The sequence below is a fragment of the Urocitellus parryii genome, chromosome 10 (genome assembly GCF_045843805.1).
Source record: "Urocitellus parryii isolate mUroPar1 chromosome 10, mUroPar1.hap1, whole genome shotgun sequence".
Taxonomy (NCBI): Eukaryota; Metazoa; Chordata; class Mammalia; order Rodentia; family Sciuridae; genus Urocitellus; species Urocitellus parryii.
The window spans coordinates 106,112,539-106,133,270 of record NC_135540.1 but is presented as its reverse complement, the minus strand read 5'-3'; the positions used below and the strand labels follow the sequence as shown (position 1 = coordinate 106,133,270).

The window sequence follows — 20,732 nt, the reverse complement described above, 5'->3', positions numbered from 1 at the left end:
CAACCGACAAGGTAGGTTCCTTCTAAGGGCTGCACGGAGAATCCGGTCCACATCTTTTTCTCACTTCTCTGTGTTTTCACATGTTTTCCGCTGAACTCATGTTTGCCACTGTGTCCAAATTCTCCTTTCTATCTGGACACACTCATATTGAATTGGAGTCCATGTGAATGATCTCATTTTAACTCAATCATCTGCAAAGACCACATTTCTAAATAAGGTCACATTCACAGGTCTTAGTTGTTAAAGAAACAACTTTTAAAAGCTTAATAAAGTTTTGTCTTTTTTTTTTTAAGAAAAAACACTAGTTATTGGAAACATACAGTTTACTTGTTCTTGAAAGATAATCATTAAAAAAAACAGATGGCTAATGTCTTACGGCTGAATGGTATTTTGGCAGGAAAAAAAACCCACGGAATTTGTGCTTGCCATTTTTCCTTGAAAGCAGACAAAGAGTATTTGAGGACACTGAGCAAATATTAGCATCCCCTTATCACCCACGCGTGTGGCTTAGACACTGTGGGCCTGGAGAGGGTCTCTTTTTATCCCAGGTCTGCACCAGGTCTAGCAGGTGAGTGGTGATGGTAGCTACCAGGCCAGAGCCCACTGCAGACCCTGAGTGATCCCAACTTCACTGCTGATAGGCTACTGTAGCCTCACTTCAAGTCTCCTCGCCTCAGCTATCACAGAAGGAAAAGAACGGTCTGAGCTCCCAGGACTGTCATGAGGATTACATAAGCTCCCGTGTGGAGAGCACAGAAAGTGCTCAGCAAGCGTCAGCTGCTGTTTTACTGTGATTTTTTTTTTTTTTTTTGATTGGGTCACAGGCCTCCTTTTGAATATTATGTAAGTTAAGAACTCTCTAGAAAAATACACACATGTTCATATATAACTTTTCAAATGCAGTTTTAGGAGAGGTTGGTGGACTCCTAGGGATTCACAGAACACAATTAGGAAGCCCATTTAAAAATGCACACATAAAGGCGAAAATTCTTTGCACACTCTCTGGAAGCAGAGCCTTCTGAGGTAAGAGAGGCCAGTAATGATTAATATACCAAAAGGCCTAGCAAGGCAGCACCCCCTGTGACTTGCCAGTCCCCATCATACAGCCAGCCCCTGCTGTCCTGCTGTCCTTGGTTCTAATATAAAGCTAGCGGATTCCTCCTGGGTGTGAGTGGGGGCAGCGAGTCTCCAAGGTGGTAAAGTTTGCTGGCAGAATTGAGGAACTTGGAGATTCAGTTAATGTCAACATTTCAAGAGCAGCAATAACTGAACACCTGAGAGTGAAGAATCTATCACTCTTAGGTGGCACGCTGGGCTCCTGACCATGGCCGACAGAGACTGTGGATTCACTGTCCACCACTGAGCTGGCACCCAAAGACCAGGTGCCTCACATCTAAACAAGCAAGTATTTACACACACCCCAGGCAACAGCTTAGTGAGAGCTAAACCAGAGTGTCTGTGGCCCACTCTGTGGAGAAGTGAAAAGAAACAGATGGAAAACAGAGGCAGCTCATAAAGTCGGTTAGGTGGCCTTTGAGGATGGGAGAAAGCCAGGCTTTCTCGGATTCTTCCCAGGAGTAAGAGGTTAAGAGTAAAGGTTCAGGAGCACCCAACTGGAGCTGGAACCCAGCTGACCCTGGAGAAGTTGTTTAATCACGCAGAGCCTCAGTTTCCTCATCTGTTAGGTATAATTTTTATGAGGATCAAATGGGAACAACTGTGTAAAACATTGAACACAGCAGGCTCCAGAGGGGCCCAAGATCTAACACCGTCTCGATCACCATCACCACCGTCGCCACCCTCACTATGTGCTTCCTCTGCTGCACTCCTCTTGCTGCCCTTCCTCTGCTGTGTAGCCCCTGCTGTCACTGGGGCGATGCAGGGGAGGTGGAGTTGCCAGAACCTTCTTCTCCACCAAGTGTAAATCCGAGGGTATGACTCACAGGCTTTAAATCCTCCGCCTCCTCACTGCCCTTTGAGAAGCCCAGCTCTCTGGAGAGTCTTCCAGGCTTCAGAATCGGCTCCTAGCTCAGCTCTTCACACCCCACCCCCTGTCTTCACACCCCTCACCATCAATCCATGCTCCAGACACCCCAAATTATTAGCAGTTTTGTAACTGGCTCTTCAGGCACAATTTACAAAATCTGGAAAACGGTTTCCCTACTTTGTGGCTGAAGACATCGCAGCCTTCACTCTGCTCAGGTGTCACCACCTCCAGAAAGTCTTCCCAGACTACCCTCCCCCAAGACTGTGTCCTCATGGTGGTTTATAATTCACAGCTTTCTCCATTTCCTCCATGGGCTTCTTAGCACAGTTCCTGATACAGAGCAGGTCCCTGATTTAGTGAGTTCATAAAGAATTGATGGACAGAAACTGTACAGCGAAGGAGGCAGGGAGTTTAGCAATGGTGAACAGGAAGGTTTTCACTCAGAGAAGTTCTGGGAAAAGATGCTCCAATGGCTCTGGTTTTCACATGAATTCAACAAAAATCTACTCGTCTAAAATTCCTATTAAAGAGCAAGTGGGGTCCCCCGGCTAAGTTCACACGCAGTATGAAAGGGACCCTTAAGTATTTTTTCATCTTAGGCATTTTTGACATTCAGACTGCTTTTGAGTATTTTTCTAGTTGGTTCAACTAAAGCCATTTCTGCACAAATGGACTCCAAATGGGGAAGGAAAAAAGACTCAAAAATGAAAAAGAAAATGCTCAGAAGAGCCAGAGACAGGCCTATCAGATGACACTTGGGTTTTTAAAACACAGCCATCAGGTGGGTGACAGGAGACAAATTAAATATTATCTCTACTGTCCTTTTAGAGAATGGCCTGCTATTAGGCAGTGAGAGCACTAACGCAGAACCCAGGGCGGCCCCTGTCCTGGTCACCAGGCCACTCCTGGTCTCCGAGTTGTCTACTCCTTTGTCCCCCTTTTGTGTCTTTGCCCTTCTTCTCCGCCTCCCCCTCCTGCAGGGCGACTGCAGGGTGTCACTAAGTCTGGCTAGCAGTTCCATGGTGGAGTGTTGGGATATGGAGATCCTTCATTAACAACAGGCATCTGGGACACAGCAGAAATCTGACATGAAAAAAACTGTGCTGGCTGACTGAGTCAGGGGCAAGGACATTATGTTCCCCAGAGCCAGGGAACTGATTCCCCCCTCCAGCAGCCTCCAGGCCCCATGCTGGTGGCACTCTGCTCTAAGATGCCCTGCTCTCAGCACCAGGAGCAGCCCAGCCCCCAGAGACACCCAGCCCACTCTCTTGCTCAACCCTCCTCATCTGATATAATTTGCAGGTGCCAGCATCTTGCTGTTCTATTTCTGCTGAATGTGGAGGAAGCAGGAAAGTCTAGGATTTGGATGCTCATAATCCTCTGATTTCTAACACTGGGAATCAAAAGAAGCAGGGAATAATTTTGTTTTCTTCCTTTCTCTTTCTTGAGAGATTTTTTTCCCCCACCAAAAGTAACCCACATAAGCACAGGCACCACTATGCATATTCATTGACTTGAAGAACTATTTTTTGAGCACATATCATATTGGAGGCATCGTCTAATTCTTGTGCGTGCATACACACCCACGTACACACTCACACACCTGTCTTAATTGTAAAAGGGTTTGATCTTACACCAATGGGACAATAGATTTTCCTTTTTTGGAAAATTCCTCGTAAACCATTTGACCTGCTTTCACCTTGTCCCAATCTCGGTGTGCTGTGCTTCAGGCTCCCCAAGAGCCTGGAAGTGTGAGACTCAGATCATCTTCTGTCCCTTCTGATTTTTTGTAGGTGGAGTTGGTGTTTTTAAATTTACTCACCTCCCTCCCTGGGGCTTCTCATTGATTTAAAAATAACCTGGAAGCAGGTTTTAGAGCAGGATTTAGTTCTCCTTGAACCCCAGAAGTTGTGTGCAAATTGTGTATTTGCATTTTTTGTCTTCCCCTAGTATTGAGGATTGAACTCAGGGGCATTAGAGTACTGAGTCACATTTCCAGCCCTTTTTATTATTATTATTATTGTTTTACTTTGAGACAGGGTCTCACTAGGTTGCCTGGGCTGTCTGCATATTGGTGATCCTTTTGCCTCAGAGATCTGAGTAGCTGGGATTCTAGGGGTGAACCACTATACCTGACCTTGTGAACCTGTATGCCTAACCATACTTTAAAAAATATATGACTGTCATGTCCTCACTAAATATTCATCTCTGAAATGCAGAACTGCATGAAAGTAGAGTGGGTGATGAGCACAAGCCACCTCTGAAGAGTAGCAGGAGCAGGTCTGCCTGCCCGCCTAGCCTCCTCTCTTTTCCTCAGCTGGCTGCTCCCTGTGCTTTCCAGCCTGGCTCCTCCCTGTTATTTTCTTCTCACAATCACAGGCTTCTGGACTTGCTGCCACCACCAGGCTGCAGATCTCAGGTGACCAGAGCTGTCTGGCCACAAATCCCACATCAGGCAGCCAGTGGGTGAGGGGACAGGGGCTGGTGCTTGGCTGGGGAGGACTCCCACCTGGTTCTTGTGGCTGTCTGGGGTGTGTTGGGGAGTTGCTCTCCTCGATGAAGTCAAGGGAAGAGGGCTTTTTTGTGGCCAGGAAAAAGGACCTTTCCTGACTTGCCTCTTTCTCTCACCAGGATGTGTCCTGTGACCATAGACAGTGAGAGCAAAGCAAGCATCGCATGTGAGTCCCACAGTCCTGGGACCTAGAGGAGGGAATGTGTTTCTGGTTCCCCATGTTTCATGCTATTCTTGTCACTCTTTGTGAGGGAAAGTTTGTTCCTGCAGGTACCTTAAAAGAGTCCTATAGGCTTCTTTGAATAGCTAATCCCTTATGTGCTTTCACATCTCAGATCCAAAATACTCTCCTCCCAGAGGAACCTGTGCCATCTAAAGGAAGCTTCTCCTCTGGTTTTCCCACCACAGCCCCCACCTGTATCCTCTGCATGTTCACCATGAGCTGCAGATCCTGCCTCTTATCAGTCACTCCCAGTTTTGAGACTTGACTACTGCTCACCCTCTGCACAAATAGTGCTTGGCACAGAGTAGATGCTCAAAAAATGTATTGTTGAGCGATCAGTTAATCCAATTTAGTAGAAATGATCTTAAGTGTCTCTACTTAGGTCTAAAAAGCACCCACAAACATATAGGATAGGGAAGATAGAGATTAGTAGCAATAGATACAGAGATTAAGTTATTTTAGTTGTTCATATTCTCAATATGAATTAATAGGTTGGCATGATTTGTGTGGTCCAGAAAATCTTCTCTCTTATGCTACAATAATACAATAAACTTCTAATATTTAGTATCTGACATTCAATGAACATGGATGAATATCCACTAAGTGGCAGACCCTCTTTGAGGTATTGGGAAACGATAGCTAAGAAAGGCAAAGTCCCGAGGCTGGAAGGAAAGGGGTGCATAATAGAAAAGAAGCCCCAAAGGGAGGAGGATGAGACCCTGTGGGGTCTTGTGAGCCATGGCCAGGATGGGAGGAGGTAGCCCAATGTCCTCTGCACTGATCAGTCCACACAAGGGGATGGTTCTTTCAGTTCCAACTGTGTGAGAGACAGAGCAAAATGAGGCTGATGACAGCAGCCAGGATCATCAGGGGTCTCAGGTCTGTGTCACTGGGGGCAAGTGAGGTAGCTATAGGAACTGAAGAGGAGCCCTGGGGGAGGAGAGGCACCAGCTTGTTAGGTCTGCAGGACTGCCGGGAAGACGGAACAGCCTCATTTGCTTTGACGTTCTGTGCGGCCCCAGAGCTGAGTGAGTGAGGGCTCTCAGGAGGCTGACTGGGGCTGCATCTAGCAGAGGTGGCCTCTCCTCAGGCCAGCCGTGCGCAGTGTGTGGATCCTGCAGAACGCCCCCTTCAGTTAGGTTACACATATTCTTGACAAAAGTCTGAGTCCCCACAGATAATGGAGCTGGTGCACATGTCATTGTGTGGATGGCTCAGCACCAGGCCTGATTCCCAAGGTGCCTCTAAAAGCAGGAAACTGAACTCTTAGCTTAGCCGCTAGCCAGGGCAGCTGTGTGTCTGTCAGGTGTAGGAGAGGAAAATGCCAACATGCGTGATCCCCCTGCTTTCCTGAACTTGGAGAGGACAATGTGATAAATGACCCACTTCCCTTAATGCCTTGGGAATCTTCCCAGGGCCTATTAGCTCTTTGGGGAGCTTTGGGCACAAAGGACAAGTGGCAAGCCATTGAGGCTGCTCCTTACGCCCAAAATTCTCTAACAAGCTCTCTGGGCAGAAGACTGGGCACAGGATCAGATGGCGGCAAAGCCCTTGGAGGTTGGGGCTGTTTGTCAAACTCAGGTCACAGGCTTTGAAGACGCCTGCATTTATCCTTTTACAGCGAGGGCTGCCATGTCTGCAGGCTGTCACAATGCATCCTTATTTTGAAGAGCTAAGAATTGGGTTTACCGAGTTAGGGACAGTGAGAAGGGAACTTTCTAATTTTTTTTTAATGTGTTTTTCAAAAAAGGCAACTGCTCATTAAATAGACCTTTAACACTGCTGACCGAGAAGGTCCTAAATGCAGCAGAATTTACCAATTTGTCAGAAGTTTCACCAGCTATGACCATAACAGGGTTTAGTAATGGCAGCAGGAATGGTCACAGCCAATGCCTGGTCACTCCTCTATTCAAGTACCTGTTGTAGCTCCCCAAGTACCCAGTTCCAAGCTTCTTTAGTTGATTGTCTGGACACCAATAGACACCAGGCTTGCTTGACTTCACCAGATGGCCCAGACACTTAACACAGACTAGTCAAAGGCAGAGGCAGGACTAGAACCCAGGCCTATCAAATCAAAACTGCTTTGTCAAACCAGTTCTCATGGAGTCAATAAATTCACCAAACTACTGAGTTCCTGCTACATGCTCAGGCCTAGAGAGCCCCGGTTTGTCCTCAGGGAATTCCTGAGGTCGAGGACACCAGGCCAGCAAAGAGAAAGCAGGTATGAGCAGGGCTTTACTGCACAGTATGGATTTGGGATGCCAGCAGAGACGCAGGAAGGGCCTGGCTCAACAGCAGGACATCACAGAAGGGAAACAGGGGCTCCCATCGCTGAAACTGTGTGGACCCTGATGGCAGTGGGTTGATGCAGCACACAAAGATGACAGTGGGTCTCGGACAGCCAGCACTGGGCTGGAACCACGGCCCCATCCAGCTGGTTTCTATGCAGCTTGGCGGACAGTCCCCAGCACCAGCTGGCATCCTGCCTGAAGCACTGCACCTCTGTTTGGTGTTGTGCAAGCCACAAAGCACCGCCCAGCTGTGTGTAGAGGTGGCTCAAGGCTATGACCTCCAAATGTCAGGAAGATAACACCCTGGAACCAAGTCCCAATCAGGGGTGGGAGTCAAGGGGAAACATCCAGGTGATGCTGAGGCATGTCATACACGGTCCCTCAGGGCCCCCAAGGAGGACTGGACCTCAGCTGTGTGCAGTATAACCAGCCCAGTGGTGCACCTCGTTCTGGATTTCGTCCCCTCACTGATCTCTGTTTCTTATCCCTCACTGCTGTTTCTTGGGATCATCTCCTAAGTAAACCAGCAGCTCTCGTGGCCCTGTCCCAGGGAAAGACACAGGGTGAGGGTTTAAATCTTACCAAGGAACTGACTCTGGGTCCCCAGTCAGATTGGAGCCTGCAGAGGCGGAGGCACTCCTTTTCTGGAAGGCTCTTTCCTGGGCCACGAGCCTCAAACCCTCTTCCAAAGCAGGGTGGTGACTCCGCGGAAAGGGTGGATAATCACCATAGCCAAGCCACCAGTGCTGCCAGCCGCCAGTCAGGCACAGTGTCAGAGGCACATTCTCAAACCGGATCTGATTTACAGCCAACCCAACCAGTTTCCTAAGTGAGAAACAGGACCTTTCTCCCACAGGTCCCTTGGCTAGTCAAAGGCAGAGGCAGGACTAGAACCCAGGCCTATAAAACCAAAAGTTCTGTGTTCTGAACCTAGGTCTGCAGGGCAGGCTTCCTGTTTGGGAAATGGGATGGGACCTCACAGGAGAAAGCTACACACTAGTTATTGTCTTGGCGATATCTGTCCCCTAATGGGCACAATTTGGAGGAGGTCTCTGAGCTGTCCCTGAACTATAGGGAGCCTAGAAAGCAGGGCAAACTCTTGAGTGACTAAGCACAGGTTGAATAATCAATGCACTGAGGAGTGATGATAGCGACACCTTGGCCTTGGAACCCAGACATAGGAAAGGACGGGGCAGGGAGAGCTCTCCTTCCTCTGGTCTTCTGGTCTCTTCACCCACCCACCATCACCCACCTGAGAGCAATTTACTTTGCAAGCAACTTAGATTCAATTTAGGGTTAATTTGCTTGATGTGGGAATTAATCTGTCATAATGGACTCTATCAAAGTCCTCTACTGTGGGGAACGAAGGCCATTCAGAGATTGGATCTGGACAGGAGGCTGGCGGATTCTGGGGCAGGCAGGGGACTGTGCTGAGGGCAGCAACAGGTGGGAGAGAGAGAAAGCCAGGACGGAGAGGGACACCAGGACCCCTGCTGGCCCCTCCTGCTCCTGCCCCTGGACTCTTGTTCTCATCACCCATGACTTCATACCTGGGCTCCTGGCTTCAGGGAAGCCACAAGGTCTTTGACCATTTTGGCTTCAGAGACTGTGATGCCACCCACCACGAAGAGGATCAGGAGCGGGTGGTCGCTGGGATGAGGCCGGCTCACCTGCAAAACAGAAGACCACCAGCGTCAGAGGTGGGCCCAGGGCTGTCACCTCATCATGCACTGGGACTTTGAGAGACTGTGATTTATCAGCTATCAGGTGTGTCAGTGCTCAGTGACTGAACTGACCAGGAAAATAACATGGTCCCTTATCACACCCATTTAAAGACTTTACCAAAAGAAAGCTCACAGGAGCTGGTGACTACCAGACAAAAGTGAAGGCTGAGGACAGCACGTCATACTCCTCAGAATTGTTCAGGTCCCAGCGCAAACTTGCTTCCCATCATTGTTGCAGTGGTTACTTCCTTTAGAGCAGGTCCCACAGCCTGTGGCCACCACATTCTCTTATTTGTTTCCTGTTGGCTGTCTCCTGTACTAGAACAGAAACCCACCAGGGTAGGCACCTCATCTACCTGCTCTCTGCAACTCCCAGGATGCCTAGTGTTTGGCCCAGAACAGGTGCTCTGCAAATGTGGGTGGAACTAATGAGCAGTCAGAACTCAAGCAGGCGGGGGCGGGGGAGGTGTACAAAGATGGAGGAGACTGGGCCACCCTGGGGAGAGCAGACTCTAGCACAGACCTCGACTTCTTCAAACAGTCTTAGTGGAGAACCCCCACTGCACTGCCTGGAACCTACAGCAGATGCTGTAGAGAATTCTTCATGATTACAAATGATTCACCAATGAGACCAAGTTTTATTTTATTCTTAAAATCAGAATTACTCTTAATAACCACTCAGGAAATGCAAAATAACTCGTGAACGGACTTGGCAAAATGACACCAGCCGGACAATAGGGTTTCCAAGAATTCTGTTTTGAGTTAGTTTTGGAAGCTGGAGTTGAGTTGGTGAGGAGTGGGCAGGAGGGAGGGTGGAGCCAGGGTCTGGAGATAAGTGGTCGCCAGCTTCGGGTAGCAGCTCAGGGCCTGGCCAGGATGGAGCACACCTGGAGGCACGACAGAGAGGCTCGTGTGTTCACTCACTCTGCTCACAGATGCACAAGCCTCTGCAGGCCTTGGGGTGTCCAAGGGGCAGTGGGGTGGGCAGTGGGGCACCAGGAAGTCTTTCTCTCCCCGTCCCCGCTCCTTTCTCAGCTGGGTTCTGCTGTCCCTTGCCTAAAGATACCCATTTCTCAGTCTCTTAGTTTAAAAACTCTTAAAAGGATTACACATTAAATATTCCAAGTTTTATAACTTATTGGATTCTGCAGAGAAACTCACAGTAGGAAGGAAGAAAGGAAGGAAGGAAGAAAAAAGGAAGGGAGGGAGGGAGGCAAGAGGGTGGAAGAAATTCTAAAGGTCTTTAAAATTAGTAATGGTGAATATTGGAAAAAGTTACAAAGCCCTTTCACCTTTAGAATAAGATTGTTGCCAGGCATGGTGACACACGTTGTAATCCCAGAAGCTCAGGAGGCTGGGGCAGGAGGTTCAAAGCCAACCTCAGCAAGAGCAAGACACTAAGCAACTCAATGAGTCCCTGTCTCTATGTACAATACAAAACAGGGCTGGGGATGTGGCTCAGTGGTCAAGTGCCCCTGAGTTCAGTCCCCAGTATGCCCCTCACCCCAAAGAGAAAAAGATTGTCAACTCCTCACCCACCTCTAGCATCCTGCTCTGTGTCTCTCTCCTTCCCTTTGACCTCTTTCCATTTGTTGACTTCTTTCTTCCAACCCGCCATCCATAACACCCACTGAGACTCTGCTATTGTCACACTATCCCCTGGAATCGTTCACACCGAAGTCACTAATGGCCATTATATTGTAGGAGTCAAAGGATACTTCTTTGACTTTATTTAACAGGACATTTCTGTGACATTTGTCACAATTAATGACACCCTTTTTGGTTACCATGATGATACTCTCTTGGTCTTTCCTCTTTCTTCCTTTCCTTCCACCTCCCTCCTTTTTCTTTCTTTCTTTCTCTCTCTCCCACTCCCTCCCTCCTTCTATCCTCCCTCCTGTTTCTCTTTCTTTTTCCTCTCTCTTTTTTGTTGGAGAGGGCGCCCAGGGCTTCATGCACACTAGGTAATTGCTCTACCACTGAGCAACACCCCCAGCCCTGATTTCTGTTTCTTCTCAGATAAATTTTGGCCCTGCTTAGGGCTCCATGCTTGGCCTCTTACTCTTCTCCCTCAACACACCATCCCAAGGGACCTCATCTTCTCATCTGCCTTTGACAATTTTTAAAATATTTCCCAAGTTTGTCTTCAGCTCAGACATCTCTACGATCCTTGGACATTGCCACCTGGATGCCTCCCTGGATTCTAAACTCAACTGGCTTCAAATTTGATGTGCAACCTTCCTTCCAGTTCTACCCTTCGCTTGAAACTCGAACCACATGACACCTTCACAGTCACTTGAGCCAGACGTAAGAGAACCACCTTAGACTTTGCTGCCTCTTTTGTCTCTCAGGTTGAGTCCTGCCCTTTCTGCCCCTCATGGTCATCAGTATCTTCTGGACTCCCACATCCCCAACTTCTTCACTAGATGACTGCTACAGCTTTCTACTTCATCTCTGAGTCCCTGGTCTGGATATTCTGCATCCATTCCCTTAATTTCTGCCTAGTAATCTTTCTTTTTTTTTTTTTTTTTTTTTGTGGTGCTGGGGATTGAACCAAGGGCCTTGTGCATGCGAGGCAGGCACTCTAGTAACTGAGCTACATCCCCAGCCTATAGTAATCTTTCTAATATACCAATATTTAGAATTGATTATAGTGAGCACAATGCTACTTGTGTGCATTTTCTTTTTTTAATTCTGAAAATATCTTTAGAAGGCAAGTGCAACTATTAGTGTATTTACAGATGAAAAGATTGAAGTAATGAAATTATAGAGCCAGGGGCTACAGTCCTATCTACTGCTCAGCTCTGTTACATGTGCAGATTCTCTGCATAGAGTTTCATGGCCATGAAGATGAAGTTCAAACTCCTCTATATACTTCAGTATATATACTTCAGTATATAAGGCTCATATTGCATAGCTTTGGGTTAAGTCTTCATTTCCTCTCCACGTTTTTTTTTTTTTTTTTTTTTTCTGGAGTCATTCACAATGACTTGTGCATGCCCCAATGCTTGGTTATTTGCATTTTGGGGGAAATTCTGTTGAATATGTGACATTTTATTGAATATAGGCCCCAGAAAGTGCATTAATCACAAGTGTACAATTTCATTTATTTTCACAAAGTAAATAAACCTGCATGCCCAACACCCAGATCAAGAAGTAAAACTTGTACCTCAAGCCCCCTCCTGTCACCTCTTCTTCTAGGATAACCACCACCCTGACTCCTACTGCTCTACATGGTACTTTGATTCTTTTGCTTAACTCTAAGCCTGGGAGGTTTTCAGCTACAGTCCATAGGTCCTGGTGAGGCCATACCAGAGGGTTTCGGCCTATCTCTAAGCCCATTAAACAGTTTGAGTGCCACCTGAGTCACATTATCTCAGGTAGCATTCAGTCTCCTCCATGTGGAGTCCCTCGTTTCCTTCTTTGCCTCTTCTCATCTCGTCTCGTCTCGTCTCTTCTCTTCTCTTCTCTCTTAAAAGCATTCCCTCCTCTGAGAAGTTCTCCCCAGATATCTTTCAACCTCTGTGCATGATTCCAGCCTGATAGTCCCCTATGTCTTTGCCTTGGAAAACCAAACTGCTACCCTGACATACCATCTCCTCAGCTCTGAGTTCCTGACAGGCAGGGACTGCACACATTTGCCTTGAAATTATGGGGCTGAGCATAGTACCTAGTACACAGGAAATGGTCAGAAATTGTTACATAAATAAAAGAGAGGAATGAACAAGTGAATGGGTTGCACAGGTTAATGGAGATGCCCTTCTTATCTTAGAGAGCTTTTAGAAAGTGCTTTGCTCATGGTTTGTCTGGCTGCATAACTGACCCTGGGATTCCCCCCAGCCCCACAAACAACTGTTGTTTCTCAATCCTGGAACAGAAACACAATTGACTCCAGAGCTTCAGCATGGTACAATATGTTCCCTGTGACATATGCTTTCCATAAGAGAGTCTGGAATCTGTAGTACATGGCAAGAATCTTGGAAAGATGTATTGAAAGATGAAAAGGGGAAAAAGAAATGAATAGCAACAACAAAGAGCAATTCCCTGGAGGAGTGGAGGGAATGCTGGTTTTGTACAAATAAATGGGTCTAATTAATGCATGTTCCTGTTTGCTATTTGGGTTTTAGTTTAGATTTATGTTTTGATACTAGACTTTCCCTTCAGACCATGTCAGGTCAGCAGGCTGTTGGAAACTGGAGCCTCTTCCACCCAAATAACGCATTTTTTATTAGCAGCCATACATGGCTGGGTCCCATTTGTAAGTTAGTTCATGGTGAGACACACTTTGAAGATGAAAGATTTGAGCATCATTTCTGCCATCACACATGCACAGATTAATAAAGCAAGTCAGTGTCTCTGCTCTTTCATTTTCAAAACTTTGCCAGCTGCGACTTTGAGACAGCAGTTCTGGCCACAGAAGATGGTTTCCCTTCATATTGCGTTGCTGCCTTTCCAGCAGAGGCTGTGGGTCCTCTCTGCAGGAGTGGACCCTAAGGGAGCCCTTTGATGTCTAAGTGGCTTCCAGGATGGGGTTGTCAAAAGGCTTTCTGTTGCTTCTGGTTTCTGGGTGCTTTCTAGGAGCCCTGGGAATCCTGTGGTCACTTCCCTCACATGATGTTTCTTTACTCAATTTCTCTCTCTCTGTGGCTCACTTGTCCCTAGAACAAGGAAGGTCAGGTCCCCAATTCTCCATCAGTGGGCAGTACCTTGTAGAGGCAGAAACTAGAGCATGGGCCTTAAAGAGTACAAAACTCTGGAAAGACCCAGGCTGACTTTGAAGATGGCCCAACAAGGGCTTTTCTTCCACAGGAGTTGGTAACATTGCCACCACTGTCACCAGATATTTAATGTCTAATGCTGTGCTTCTTATTCACTTTTTTGTCCATTCAACAAATATTTATTGAGGGTCAGATGCTGCTTGAAGCATCTGGGATTCAGCAATGCACCAAACAGAGAAGAATTGGGGTGTGTGTTAGTTTTAGTGGTAGGACTTCGTTTTAGTGGTAGAGTGGAGGGTGGGGTAAAAATAAATAAGTAAGCTGGTAAGTGCAGAAGGTGGTAAGTGCTATGGAGGAAAACTGGGGAGAGGGGAGCCATTACTCTAGGCAATACTTAGAATCTATGAAGTAGGCAGAAGCCCCATTTTATAGAGAGAGACACTGAAGCTTAAAGGGTAAGATAATTCAAAGTCACCAAACTAATATGCTGTAGGATTGAGACTAAAATTTAAGTCTATCTCCCTGAAGAGATATAAATGTCCTCCTTTGCAATCCACACACTTCCATTGATAAACCAATTCTTCAAACTGAAAGTTCTTTAGAAACATCATTCAATTACCAGGTTCCTGTGGACTTGTCCATTCAATCACATTGCAAAAGGCTGCCATGCCACTACACCACTCTGCTGTTGAGCTTGACCTCCCTGCTGCATTTGCTGCAGTAGATGGCTTCCTCCTTCCTGAAACTTCTCCCACGCTCCCTCCTCCCTGAGCCCTCCTAAGATGCAGTTCTCTTGCTCCACTTGCTCCATTACATGTTGTGCTCCCATCTGGTCTGGTCTCCTATATTAGTCAGGTTTTTCTTGTCATTGTGATCAACATACCTGATAAGAACAACTTAGAAGTGGAAAAGTTTATTTGGTTCACAGTTTCAGAGGTTCAGTTCATAGTCGGCCAACTTTATTGTTCTGGGTCCAAGGAGCATTGTGACAGAAAGGCATAGTGAAGGAAAGCTGTTCAACTCACGGTAGCCAGAAATCAAAGGAGGGTGGGGTGCACCGAGAACATACCCCCAGTGACCTACTTCCTCCAACTATGCCCCACCTGCCTACAGTTTCTACCTAATAATCTATTCAAATCACAAATCCATCAAATGGAAATAATCCTCAAATGAGGTCACAGCTGCCATAATCTAATCATTTAACCTCCTGCATTAGCACAGGAGCTTTTGGGGGACACCTCATATCCAAATCATAATACCTCCAGTTCCTGCTCTTTTCCCCACATCCTCCCTAGGCACCCCTCCCCCACTCACAGTTCCATGCCTCACACATCCCAAGGGCTCCAGCTTGCTACTGTTGGACCAGTTCTGCCAAGCCTAAGGGCTGTCTCCCAAGCCCCTAAGCTGTTCACGCCAAAATATAAGTTACCTTCTCCATTTCCTGCTTCCCAATAAGAGATAATGTCAACCACATCCATCTATTCGCTCCAGACCAATCGAATGGCCCTAGACAACTTCCTCTCACTGCCACGTTCAATCAATGCCCCCTCATTCCCTTAACCCTGAGCTTAGATTCTCACCTTCTCACTTTCCCTCCCTACCTGATGCCAGGTGGGCCCTTGTTTTCCCTTCTCTTAATGCCGCCGGGACTATCTTCATGAAATGTAAACTTGTTGTGTATTCTTAAAAAAAAATTTCAATGACACTTCATTGTTTTGGGTCACATTTCAAACCTCCAGCCCTTGTTAATCTAGCTTCTGCTTACCTCTGTCTTAATATTCTTCTACTGCCTGCATGCCACCTTAGCTCCTCACTTGGAACTAAAGCAATTCCCCCCATACCACGACAGTTCATTACTTTGTTCCTCATTCCTATTGGTCTGACAAAATTCAGTGTCTCGGGAAGCTTCCTCTGATCCTGGTTGAGCTACTCCTCTGTGCTCTCATATCACCTTTCCTGCACCTCTCCTTTTTCTTGTAATCCTCAGTTTTCTTGGGAATCTCCTCTACAAACTATAAGAAACATGACCTATCTGTGCTGTGGTGTCTAATTCACCCTGATCTAGTTCATTTTATGTCTGCCTTCCATACAGCAGAAGATCTCAAGAATTATTCACTTCCAGACAAAGCAAAGCATCAAGTTCTTGTTTTTTGCTTACTGGGTTGTACCAAATGTCCATTTCACTAGAACTTATGGAACACATTTAGCTAGTGTTAGACATCAATCAAACCCCACCTCATAAAAAGGAACTCAGGAACTTGTACTCATTTAATCAACAACTTGAATGCTGAGATGGTTTCCTCTTGTCAGAAATGCTGCTAAGTATGATAGACCTAAGCCAACAGTTTCTCTCTGACTCTTGTTTCTCTTGTGTGACTAAGAAGGAGCTGGACTAGATGATCTCCAAGGTATGTCTACCTCTCAAGTTCAAGGATCTAACATCAAAATTTACTTGAAGCCCAGTATTTCACTCTTCATTCCAAAATGAATGAAGAGTGAAATACTGGGTATTTCACTGCTGACACCTGCGGTAGAGACCTCTGTAGGTCTCTCTCCTCCAGTCCACAAGCCAGTAGTCCCCCATGCACATGTTTAGAGCCATTTAGTTACAATGTGATCCTGCTGCCCAGCTACAGTTGATTGGTCATGGAAATGGAGTCCAGAACTAGGCTGGGCCAACTACAGACCTTTTCCTCTGAATCAAAATTTGATCTAAGATAGATGAAGCTCTAAGCTAGGCTCTCAAAAAGAACCAAGCCATGGACTGGCTACTCAGCCATTCATTCAGCTAGTATTATTGAGCACCTAACAGAGGCTGGGCACTAGCCAGCTCCCTACCTCCCTCATGGCTTTCTAGTTGTTAGTCCCAGTTCTTCCTAAGGTCCACTGCATTGCTGTGATTGAGTTCCCTGGGACACCCCTTGGTCCTCATAATTGCCCTCTCTTGGATTAAGTTGTCACAATGTGTTGACATATTAAATGCAAATAAAAAAGTTTCAAATGTTATCTTCTCACTGTGCCCAGTTTTTCAGGGCCTGCTGAGCAGTCGTTCATTTCTTCTTGTGGGTCTTTTTCTGTCACCACCTTGGGCGATGGGACTTTTGTATCAACTCAAAAACAAAGCCCAGAGGTAAGCCTTGGTAGCTTTCATGAGCTTTTTCACAAATCTCTTATTTTTTCCAATTAAACAACAAAGAACACTACTTAAAAAGCACACAGGAAAGGAGGTGAAAGAGCCTCATGCAATTTCGTTAGATAAAACCCACCCTCCTCATGCCGATTCCAGCAGAGAACACATCTTGACAAATCATGTCCTCTAGTCAAAACAAGCCGAGGTCCAAACACATGGAGTAGATATAAAATACATTGTTTTCAGGAGACTGAACTCCAACTCACAAATTCCAGAAACGCACTTTAAAATTGCTGCTTATTAGACATGCCAGTTTTAAATTAAATTAATGTGGGGGTGAGGAATGTTTTGATTTATTTATTAGATTGCTATCAAGCTTTCCTCTAAGGAGCTCAAGGTGCTCTGTTCAGAAGGACTACAGAGAGGGAGCTGGGCTGTTTCAGGAATGTCAGGGTTGGCCCTTCACAGTTCTTCCGAGTCCCATAGGAACCCAGTGGGCTTCCTGGCTGCCCTTGGAAGCTGGCAGTCGAATGGGTGAGCCACAAGTGCATCAGGCCTAATTGAAACAGTTTCCTAGAGGTACAGAAGAGTGACCTGGTGGACGTGCTAGCTCTTCTACCCAGCTGGTCTGGTTTACCTTACAGGATTCCATGGAAATTGAGGAAAGTTCTGCACCTCCATTTCTTCGCAGGAAGTTGATTTTGTACTTTTTTTTTTTCCCTCCTTTTCCTTTTAGATTATATTAAAAAACATCCTGGATAAATAGTAAGTTAGCCTTCATCATCAAAGCCTGTCTGGGCTCACTTATTTTGAGGCCAGGTCGGTAGTATGAATGATTTTCATGTCTTCTAGATTGGAGGGAAAACTCCTAGCTTCAGCCCAATACTGCCCTTGCCCAGCCAGAGAGTCAAGCATGTATTTAGTGGAGTGCAGACTGCATTTCTCAAGAGTGATCCTGACAATGTTTTCTGTTCCTCGTGCTCTTGGTCCTTTTTCAGTCTCTTCTTAAACCTGGGTGGGCATTGGTGACTGTCTCGCTACTATGGAAGTGATGCTGCGTGACTTTGAAGGCTGCATCGTAAAACCCAATACAGCTTCCACCTGGCTGTTTCTCTTTGGATGCTTGCCCCTAAAACACAGCTGCCGTGTGTGAGAAAGTTCATTAAAGAGGCCTATGTGGAGAGGGACTGGGGCCACAGCCCATGTGCATGGTCAAGCTACCAGGAGCTGCTCAGCATCAACTTAGTGTCCATGTGAATGAGCCACTCTCCCTGGGGGGTGCACCCTGAGCTCTGCCCAGACTGCAGAGTCATGAACATAATGGAGGGTTCGTATTATTAGTCAATGTTTTGGGATGACTTCTTAAGAGACAACAAATAATCAGAACAAGTGGGATGAAAGACTTCTCTTGACACTCTGATTTACACAAGAAGGCATTGCAAAGAGAGGTTCAATGAATCGTAATATGATATAAATGAAGTTCTGACTCTAGTGAGGGTGGAATCCAGCTACCTTGACTTCCCTGCTCATGTGGAATTTGTTTGATGCAGAGAATCTTAGACACCCAGGCATTTTTTCATAAAATGCTGCCTATAAAAATGTATATAAATAGACTGGTTCTGGGAGCCACTTCCAAGTGCCTGGAACAGAGGCCTTCATTTGCCTAGGGAGCTGAGGCTGGCCCAAGAGCAGGAGCAAATCTGGTGGACAGCTCCTGCCCTCTCCCAGCACACAGCAACTATGCTACTGGGGAGTCAGGGACCTAAGCCATCTTGGGCTGTGCCTCTGTATTCTGCATGGCCGGGGTCTACTGCTGTGGGCCTCTAGGCCTTGAACCATCCTGTGTGGTACCTGTACAGTATTTCGTGGGCTCATCACAATTTGTCATAGGAGGAATAGTGTCTCCCAAGACTGAGGAGCTTGACAAGTTGGACCATAGTGAAGAAAGAAATGAGTCTGGAAAACCACATCACAGCCTTATGAAGGTGACTTCTGACAGACACAATAAAGGAGAGCACTAAATCACATGTCTTTCTGTCAAGAGCAATTTGCTAGTAAAATCTGCAATGTCTGTGTCTTCTTTGGGGATGGGGTGTCAATTCTATTCTATTCTAGGTATTGAACTCAGGAGTGCTTTGCCACGGAGATACATCCCTGTTCTTTTTAATTTTTTTTTTTTTTAATTTTGAAACAGGGCATGGTAAGTTGCCCAGGCTGGCCTCAAACTTGTGAACTTTTTGCCTCATTCTCCCAAGTCACTGGGATCATAGGCATGCACTTACTGTGCCCGGCTCTTCTCTTTTATTGAATCACTTATGCACCCAAAAGTTTGGCTGTGTACGCCAAATGCCTGAGTACCAGCTGTGTTCAGGGATACAAAGATGCTCTAGGTGGCTGCTTTCTCAAGAGTCACAATTCTAGAAAAGATCAGCAAACGCTTACATAGCACTTACTACAGGCTGTGTACTGTTCTGAGTTCTGTGTATGTAGTCACTCATTTAATTCTCATAACTGCCCTATAAAGTTGATGCTATTACCATCCCCATTTTATAAATTAGGAAAGTCAAGAAAAAAGAGGCTAAATGATGTGCCCAAGGTCACATAGCTGGTGGGGCCCAAGTTCTAAGGCATGGGTGTGACTTCAGATGTGTCACATGACTCTATTGTAAACAGAAGGCAGAAGGAAGTTAGTACAGAATGTATGAGATTGGCGGGAAAGGAATGTGCAAAACAGACTGCCATCTATTATTTACAGAAACTAAAAAAAAAAAAAGAGGCAAATAGAAAAGAGATTTCTCAATTTCTCAGATCTCCCCTGGTATCACTCATCTTCTATCTGACCACTCTTAGGATCTTTCTCTCTCAATTCACTTAATTTCCCTAGCAAATAAGCCCTTTTGCTTCTGTCCTTTTCTCCAAGGAGACAAAGAAGTTGGAAGAAACAGGTTTCTATGCTGTTGGTGTGGAAAGGGGATGAGACTGTCATTTGTTTTTGACAAAGGTGGAGGTGGCCTTGCCTCTGCTGTGCACATGGTGGGAGTGTGATGAGCTCTGCTTTGGGGATTATGTAATGATGACCCAGTGGTCAGCTTCACCTTGCCTAGTAGCCACTAGAAAAGAGGACAGGGACTCCACTGCAGGTCACTGGAGTTGATTGATAAGGCTGCTACCTTCTATACATAGCTTGTGAAATTACTGAAATGAAGCTTGGATTCAGAGCTATATAGTACGCCCCACTTAACTGATCTTTTGCTTTCCAGTTCCACTTACCTATGGTCAATTGCAGTCTGAAAATATAAAATAGAAAATTTCAGAAGCAATCAATTTGGAAATTTAAAACTGCATGCTCTCTTGAGCAGTGTGATGAAATCTTATACTGACCTGCTCTGTTCTGCTTGCACACATTGTTCCTTTGTTCAGAGTATCTATACTGCAGATGCTACCCACACATTAGTCACTTAGCAGCCATACTGGTTATCAGACCAACTGTGGCAATACCACACTATTTGTGTTCAGAACCCTTATTTTACGTAATTATAGTCCAAAGCAGAAGAATAATGATGCTGGCAATTCCAATATGCCAAAGAGAAGCTTAGAAGTGCTTCCCTCAACTGAAAAAGTGAAAGTTCTTGACTTAATAAGGAAAGAAAAAAATAATTGTATGCTGACTTTGCTAAGACAAATGGTAAGAGCCAATCTACCCATGAAATTGTGAAGAAAAAGAAATCAGTTCTAGTTTTATTGTCACACTACAAACTGCAAAAGGTATGTCTACAGTGCATGATATGTGTTTAGTTAAGATGGCAAAGGCATTAAATTCATGTATGTGTGTATAGAAAAAAAACAGTCCACCAAGGGTTTGGCACTATCTGTGGTTTGGGGCATCCACAGTGGTCTTGGAATATATCCCCCATGAACTGACAGAGTTGGAAAAAGGAATCAGTGAGTTAAAACTGCTGCTTTCTGAGAGAACACTATAATAGGTCCACTCTTAACCTCCCTCCCATCTTTGGTGAGCATCAGTTACAGTTTAGGTATGAGGTGTCCTCCAAAAGCTCACGTGAGAGACAATGCAAGACTATTCAGAGGCAAAATGATTAGATTCTGAGAGATATCACCTAATCGGGGCATTAATCCTCTGATAGGG

The 20,732-nt window shown here is 45.9% G+C and overlaps 1 protein-coding gene across 2 annotated transcripts in view; it reads right to left on the bottom strand.

Annotated features, from left to right (window-relative positions):
• Nucleotides 1–20,732, bottom strand: part of Scfd2 (sec1 family domain containing 2) — a 370,804-nt gene that overhangs the window by 973 nt on the left and 349,099 nt on the right. The window contains exon 8 of one of the 2 annotated variants that reach the window (XM_026385802.2): nucleotides 8,564–8,683. The exons of the other annotated variant lie outside the window; for it this stretch is intronic. Within the exon in view, the coding sequence (XP_026241587.1) occupies nucleotides 8,564–8,683 (120 nt within the window). The remainder of the gene's footprint in view (nucleotides 1–8,563; nucleotides 8,684–20,732) is intronic. 2 annotated transcript variants of the gene reach the window in all.